This window comes from Stegastes partitus, unplaced genomic scaffold (assembly GCF_000690725.1).
Source record: "Stegastes partitus isolate 25-593 unplaced genomic scaffold, Stegastes_partitus-1.0.2 Scaffold472, whole genome shotgun sequence".
NCBI lineage: Eukaryota > Metazoa > Chordata > Actinopteri > Pomacentridae > Stegastes > Stegastes partitus.
In genome coordinates this window covers 138,812-147,213 of record NW_007578203.1, presented here as the reverse complement: position 1 = coordinate 147,213, position 8,402 = coordinate 138,812, and the positions used below count along the sequence as shown (strand labels likewise).

Sequence of the window (8,402 nt, the reverse complement as noted above, 5' to 3'; positions counted from 1 at the left end):
AACATAAACACGCATGAGCCACTTGTATTGTAATAATCTCAACCTAGAATTCATAGTTTGCTTATGGACTTTATGACAAGCCAATTCCCATTCATCTAATGACAAATCTCTTTCCAAATCTTTCTTCCAAGCTTCTAATTTTGAAGTTGAATCATCAGAAGAATTTGACAGCAATAGTACTTTTTTTACTTTTACTTGAGTAAAGGAGTTGAATCAGTGCTTCTACTTTTAACAGAGTCCATTTGGTATCTCTACTCGTACTTAAGTAAACAATATGAGTACGTTTGTCATCTCTGACAGACACACAACATAAGTGGTGCTTATTCATTTTTAAAGAAGTAAATGTTTTTTTTTTTTTACAGGTCACTACAGTTCAAGTTAATGATTAAAGTGGCAACAGTAAAGTCTAGTCATAGCACCACACAGTAAACCTCCTATTCTGCTGTAGATCACTGCAATCAGCTGCACAGTCACTTCCAGAGTGCACGAAATGTTTCTTCATCTGTATAAATTCGATGTGGGTCTTCTTCTTTTTTTTTTAGCAGATGGGATCTCTCCTACAAAGCTGCACATCTGTACACAAGCCCGAGTGTTGTTCTTCCTCTGACGCGCCAGATGCGTCCTCTGCTGTCACCTTAAAGTTACACACAACAGAGGATCAGCTGTGCGTCTCTGACCCGCCGGAGACTCGGCGTGTTGCGATGGGACGGACTTTTTTTTTTTTGGCAGAAAGCATCCTGATTCGCTGCTGTCTCCGGATACAAACACTCCTCCTCCTCCTCCTCCTCCTCTTGATCTCACACTACTACACGCCTGTCCTCTCGCTCGTGCCACCGTCAGTCCCCCCATCCGACTCGCAGCGGTCGGTGCTCGATTGGTTCGGTCTGGAGCAACCATGGCAGACCTAGAGGATAATGTTACAGTCCCCGAGTTCAGCTGCCTTCTCCAAATGGATCCCTATCTCAAAACGTACGAGAAGGACTTCAAGAGGAGGTAAAACGCGGCTCAAACGGCGGTTTTTACGCACGGATTGTCTCCAAAAAATCAATCCCCGATCAAGCGAGAGACGGAGAGAGAGAGGGGCAGGCTTACAAATGGCGTGTCTTGCACTAAAAACAACACACACAGAGAGATACAAGGCGATGTCTGCAACACACCAGAGAGTCACCTTCTGTTGATCAGGGTTTGACATTTTGAATGAGTTGGGGGTCGCGCAGAGCTCAGCTAGCTTTGCTATTCTCCTCCTCCCACCAACACCAAACCTCCCTCCTCTTTTTATTTCCAGGCTGCAGAATAATAACACGCGTTTAGAAGATGAAAGATGTGCAGCTTATGCAAATTTAATGAAGCGCTATCAGAAAAGTCGTTTCACTTTACGTGACGAGTTTGCAGGGAGGAAGCAGTCGTCTCTCAACTTCCTCTGCGTGACAGTTGGAGCGCGTTTGGCAGTCAGGTGACGTCCACGTTGCGTCGTGAGCCGCTTGCGTTGGGCTCAGTCTCGCCTGTTTTGTGGCATCACAGCACACACTTTTATGTGTCTGGGTTTTCTGCTCTGTAGTCATGTGGGGCATCATCTGTGCCAAAAATGTGTCGTAAAATTGCATTAGCATTTTTTTTTGGATGCATCTTCTTCTCTTTTCTGGTGTTAAAGGCTGAGCAGCATGTTGCACGGTCTGGATTTGACCTCCAAGCAAATACACTTTTAGAGTTTTTTTGGCTTTGTGTTTATCACAAATTCCAAGTCGTACTTTTGTGCAGTTGCCAAAAGTATGACAGCTCACCCGGATTGATTCCAAGATCTTCTGACCAGACTATGTTCTGTTTGTTTGCACGAAGCTGTAATTTGTTTTACAAGTAATGAACGAACCAAAGTGGAAAAAAGACAAAGAATGTAAAAGTCTTGTAGGAAACAGCTGCAGCGATTGTTCATGTTGATAATCGGTTTAAATCAAGACAAAGAAGTAGAAATCTTCTGATTCCAAGTTGTTAATAGTGAATATTTTTAGTTTTTGCTCCTCTGAACTGAATCTCTGAATCACCATTTGACCATTTCATCTATTTTTTTTGTGGATTGTCATGTTGTATACCGACAAAGTTACTTTAGATACACAACCAGATGTTCAACATCTTCCAGATTTAGTTTATTTAATATAGAATGACCCGACGTAACATGTCTGCCTACGTTCTGTGGTAGAAGTCCTCCTCTCCAGCTCTGCCTCCAGTTTGCGTGTAACCTTTACAAAACAACTAATTGATTGATTGCAAAATAAATAAAATGAACACGTTTATCCACAGACCTGTCCAGGGTGTCCCCTGCCTTCGCCCTAAGTCGGCTGGGATAGGCTCCAGCCCCCCACGACCCTAGTGAGGATTAAGCGGTGTATAAATAATGGATGGATGGACGTTTATCCACAATGAAAATAGTGTCTTAACAGCTATTTTTGGCATTTCTTCTATTGCCAGTTAGAGATGCACGAGTTCTAAATGAAATTAATCCTCCTCCAGACTGTACCCGCTGTGATCAAACTGTTTCGACAAAACAGTCAGATTTATGCACGTCATATCCTGATTTCTCCTTTTCATGTTTTGACAAATTAATCATGGCTCCCTGCGACATGACATTCCACAGACAGAGATGTCACCTCGCCAAACACATTCACGTGGCATGATTACATTTAAATATACGCTCTCAGGAGAGATGAAAACATTCAAAAAAAAAAAAACCCTTTCAATATAATCAGATTTAATTATCTGAAGTTAAAGTTCAGAGACATCAGTTTTTCTAATTAGTCAATTAAGAGATTGTTTAATCTTTGTCACTTTTATCACCCGAGAGGTGCCGAAATAACACCGCAAATATTTGCAGGAAATAACAGAGCAGATATTTGCTGATTGTGACGACTGAAATAAACCCACGTTTTTAAATGGGGGTGAAAATTTGCTTAAATTAGCTCAGCGCCTCACACAGACGTGAAAAAAGACAAACATGTGTCCTTCGGTGGTAAACGTACTGACCTTGTGCCTACACTAATCTGAAAAAGTAAATAGACACTCTGTTAGTCAATAGACTGAGCAGACTCACGTGTAGTTTTTTTCTTTTACATCACTTTTTGATGTCTTTTAACTGACGTGAGCCCATTTTTTAACCTGATAAACAGACTGAAATGAAGGGATGCACTTAAGCAATGACTGTAGCGACACAGTTTTTTAATTTAATAGTCATGAAATGTAGATTTTGTTGTCATACTTTACTCTTTTTTTGCTTAATGGGAGAACACCTGGCTCACAAACTGACTTTCTGATTCTTAACCTCAATTCCCCACCTCGTGTCAAATTAGCCTGACCTGCTTTTTTTTTTTCTGTCATGATTTTTACTTATGAAGCTGACAGTGATTCTGATCTCCGGCTCACACTGCTGTGGTGTCTGCTCGCTGTTGGGTCGTCCCTGACACTAGGGTTTAAAACTCTGCTCAGGGGCCGTATAGTTTTATCCATTTTCATTACCATGTCAGCTCTTGTTTCTAATGTGGCAGGTAAGGGACCTCCTGCTTTGTATTTGAAGCATGCGAGCAGGGCTCTAGCCTTGCAGAGAGATGAGCGTGTCAGTTCCATCTCAGACACAGCTTGGGATTTCTAGGCTTCGCCGAGCCCTAGACGTGTCTCAAACACCTGTCCCGCTGATGAAAGTTGCACATAAATTATTTTACATATAGGATCACCGCTGTGTGAAGGTTAATTCGTGATAAGCCCTCGGTGTTCTAAGACCACGGAGTCCAAACACCGTATCGTGAACACAGGCAGAAATCAAGAGCCTTCTCATGCTGCGGCGTCGTGCTGAGTCCCAGTGCTAAGAATTCAGCCGGCTTATCAGAAAGAGACCTATGACCACACACAACTGATTCTTTAGATTTCACCACCATGTCATGGCTCAAGGCTGCCCACATCTCAGGTTTGTTGAACTTTTTGGTTCACGCCACATACAGGCCGCCGGTGCACGGACATTTGAAATGACTCCAGCAGATTTTGCAAGTCTCTCCTCGTTCTAATTAGCCATTCGGCGGTTGCGGGCGGCTCTTATTTTTTATCTTATCAGGATGCTGGTTTCAGATTGATTGTGAAAACAAGCGTTGATGCTGCACGCAGGTTACAGCCCCGGTGAGCAGTGCTCTGTTGACATTCTTCATTATTTACTCTTCCTGTTGAGCAAGTCTGCAGGAAGTGCTGCTAGAATTTTTGCAGCTCAGGGCACCATGTATCTCCTAAATTGGACCAAATGAAAGTAGGGAGCAATGGGACCGCTGCTTATTATGGCAAAGGTTTTATTTTTTTTTTTGGCTAAGATTTGAGTACGTCATCTCAGATCATTTCAAAGTAAATACAGAGCAATAACTCTGGGTTTTGTGCTTGTGATGGTGATAGTTAAAGCAGAAATTAAATGTAAATAATTAAATGGAAAACTGGACAGCTTGCATATTCTCTTGCAACCTGTTGTGTTTTATCGAATGAATCTTTTATGTGCTTTTTTTTTAAAAGTAGCTTTCATTTATTTTCCTGTCACCTTGCTTGGGGGCCAACAAAGGTGAGAATTTAGCAGGGAAATTTCGCTTTCATCAATCAACCTCTCTTTAGCCTCATTAATGCACTTAGTCAAGAAGGACGTTAATGACATTATTTGAAAGTCACCTTGCTGCTGGCCTGTGCGGAAGGCCCCCTCTGTTTTTTTTTTAAAGCAAGCTAAACTCAAGAACAGAAAAGCTGTGTTTCTTCAGGCTGTTGCAGACGGTCTTGACACCTCTATGCTTCAGCTGTTACCACCAGTCATACACAGCACAACAGACCTGAACGCTGGCTCTAAATTTAGACGCCCAATTGTCTAACAGAGAGTGTGCGAAACGGGTTGTAGAGTTCAGCTGCTCTATCAGGAGAATTTCAAAAAGTGGTTTGTAGTCGTGACAGAGGGTTTTAAAAAATTGAGGCTGCGCTTTGCTTAAAAACAACAACCAAATGTCAAACTGAGTGTGTAGGTGATCTTTTTTTTGGTTCATTTTGATATTTCCTTTGCCTTACCATCACTAATACCTGCATTTGCATAATTGTAGTAAAAAAAACAAAACAACAACCTTCTTTCATTCAGCTGCTCAGATCCAGTTCACATTCACTTCTTTGAATGAAAGAATCAACAACACTTCCACATGGGATTTAACGTCAGCATTGCACTATAAGGAGTTCGGGATTTTGTCAACAGACATCTGCTTATTGATCATCATTATGAGAATGCCGTACATCTCTCTTACTTTGTCTTGTTCGTCAAGTCATTTGCACATTTCAACCTAATGGTCTGGATAATCCGAATTATTGTCTGATTAAGACGTCCCAAAGATTTATTTCACATATAATGAAGATGAAATCAACTCTGCAGGAAAGAAGGGAAAAGATTTATTTATTTATTTTTTTGCAAAAGTTACAGTGCCATGAAAATGAATTGGCTGCAATTTATCAGACTATATTGGGTGCACTTGTGTTGACCTGCAAAAATCTGTATTAATTAGAAGATGTTGTTACATGAAACCGAATGAAAACGGGAGTCGGAGGTTTAACCGTTGGTGGATGTGTTATGTTTAGCTAAAAATGCTAAAGCGCTTATAAACCAACGAGCGAAAAATACACATTTTTTGGTCAACGCCGTCGATTGTTTGTTTGGTCCTAAATGCAGCTAATTTGTGATTTCTAGTCCAATGAAACACTGGTTATCCTCGATGTAGTTTGAGTTTAGTGCTGATTAATAGATGTTTGCATGCTGACACTCTGAACTAAGATGCAGAGCGTGTTAAACACTCCACCTGCACAGCCGCAGCGTTGTTAGCATGTTAGCATGCTAAAGTAGCATCTCACCAATAGCACAGCTTTGCCTATGCAATGCAAAATAGAACTCGAATATGAGAGAAGGAGCTGCCGTACGATTTTACGTTACTTCAAAAAATATGCTATTATGTTATTTTTACACCTGTAGAATTAGAATAGAACTAGAATAGAATTAGAATAGAATAAAACTATATTAATCCCTTCAGTAAATATACATAATATAAATAATGTAAAAACAGTCGTGACTCTATAATCCGACCCTTAACAATCCAAAAACCTTGCTATCCAACAGGTTTGGATTCCGACTCTGACACGACGTTTTATGTCACAAATCAGGATAACGGTGTATTATCTGACTGAACAATCCGACAGATTGGCTACGTTCAGACTGCAGGACTTGATGCTCAATTCAGATCTTTTTGTGAAATCCAATTTTTTTGCGAGTTTGTTCACATTTCCAATGAAATGCAACTTGTATGTGATCTGCTGTGTGAACTTCATACGACCCAGAAGAGGACACGATGACGTCCATGATCCTAAACTGGCATTGGCAGCCAAGTAGTGCCTGTGCATTCTGGTCCCCCCGACCGCACTGACTATTCAGATATTCATCATTAATTGGGCCTGAATATCCAGAGACCTGAAAGTGCTATTGGGACCAGCCCTACTAGTTATTATAACAACTATGAGCAATACATTTTAACAACAAATGAGCCTTCAAGCATCAAGCCCTCCTTGTATCTCGACCTCCGTCTTGACAATCCGACATAAAAGAAGGTTTTACATTTAGTGTCAGATTATCGAGTCACGACTGTATTACCTTGATTAAATATTGCATGTTGTATATTCTATTTCAATTAGTTAATTTATTAAACTCCTTTTGGGGTTCTTTGAAATTGCCACTTTATATTAGAGACGGTATGAAAATGTCAAGTGAAGCTGCCTCGTCAAATTGCAGATATAGAGGAGTAGGGATCCTCCGTACCCAGCCCCAAGTTTTACTTTGGAATATAAATGGGACAAACTCTCCAGAGAGACAATTCCCAGAGGGATCCTTGTGCCACAAAATGTCAGAGGTCATGGGAAGAACTTGGCCATCCAACTTTTCTTCTTGGACTTTTTTGTCTCTGGATCATCCGGTCTGGACTTCCTGCTGCTCTGCTTTTTTTTTTTTTTTTTTCCCCTACTTTCACTCCGGTCTCCTGCAGCGTTTGTTTCTTCTTTTTTTTTTGTGGCCCTGAGGAGGGGAAGATCTTCTGCCACTGGAGATGATCGATCCTCCGTTGCTTCTCACCGCGCTTCGGAGGTGAAGTCAACTTTCTCCAGCTGTTTCTGAGCCTCATTTCTCTTATTCAGGAGAGTGTCCCCCAGCTGGTCTGCTTTCCTGAGCATCCTCCTGTGCCTCAGGATTCTCAATGATGAGCTCTTTACCGACCCGTGTTCCCGAGCACCTCCTGAACCCTTTGATTTTTCAGGAGAGCTTTTGCCAACTTATTAGCTTTTCGCTTGTGCCTTCTGGGCCTTGGGCTTCTCTTTTAGGAGTGCTTCCTCTAAAAGGTCTGATTTCCTTCAGTGTCTTTAACTTGCCACAAATTGGGACTAAAAACTAATATTTTCACTCAGAAATGTTTGAATACCGACAGTGGATTAGTCTGCTTCTGAGACTTCTAAGGAATGTTTGGTTAACTTGATGAGGAAACATACATTTGTCTTCAGCTATTTGACAGGGACTTAATAACGTGGTGGTGTGCAGTAATGTGGCAGTACGTCAGGGTAATATCTCAGTTTTGTTATGTGACATTTTTTTTGGTATCTTTTGTAGATAAAGAACAGTTTTCCGAACCAAGAGATAAGAGATCCAGGCCAGTAATCTGTTCCTCACATCTATAATCTCCTGCTGCTCTATTACCACTGAATAGGCTACAGGACAAAACTCTTTTGTAATTTCAAGCTACAGGGATTAGCAGTGCCTGTGGTCGTGTGCTACCTGACAATGAGCAGCAGTGTTTCTCACTGAAGCTAAAAAATTACCTTTTTCTGCCGAGAAGCGGATGTGGAGACTTTTCGAAAATGTCGGCATGCGTCAGGCTTATAGCTGATCTTTTAATGTTTCTCATTGAGTTGCTATAATTAATATTTGAATGGGCCGGCCACGTGACTTTATGCACGTCATAACGAACGGCACTGCTTCTCAGATCTAACAAACAAAGCTGTGTTTCTCACATAGACTGTATAAAAGATGGACGTAGCAACCGGCCCTGAAAAATGAAGCCAACCCGGAAGTGTCAAAAACCTGCAACATTTTGCGGGGCAAGGGGCGTGGCTGGCTTGATTGACAGTCGGGAGCGACGATGCAGATGAAGCCATAGACTGCATAAAAGATGGACGTAGCTACTGTGTTGGTTTCTGCACTGAGAAAATGAAGCCAGGGTTTTGCTACTTCCTAGTTGACATCTTGGATTTTTGGAGCCAGTGACGCAAGAATCGTCGGAGGGGGGCGGAGCCATAGGAGCAGCGATTGGTCAGACGGATTGAGAGGC

The 8,402-nt window shown here is 41.6% G+C and overlaps 1 protein-coding gene across 1 annotated transcript in view; it reads left to right on the top strand.

Annotated features, from left to right (window-relative positions):
- The first annotated feature begins 800 nt into the window (after positions 1-800).
- gbe1b (glucan (1,4-alpha-), branching enzyme 1b) overlaps positions 801-8,402 on the top strand; it is a 74,781-nt gene continuing 67,179 nt past the window's right edge. Inside the window, exon 1 of the mRNA XM_008286831.1 lies at positions 801-993. Within this exon, the coding sequence (XP_008285053.1) occupies positions 896-993 (98 nt within the window). The 5' untranslated portion in view covers positions 801-895. The remainder of the gene's footprint in view (positions 994-8,402) is intronic.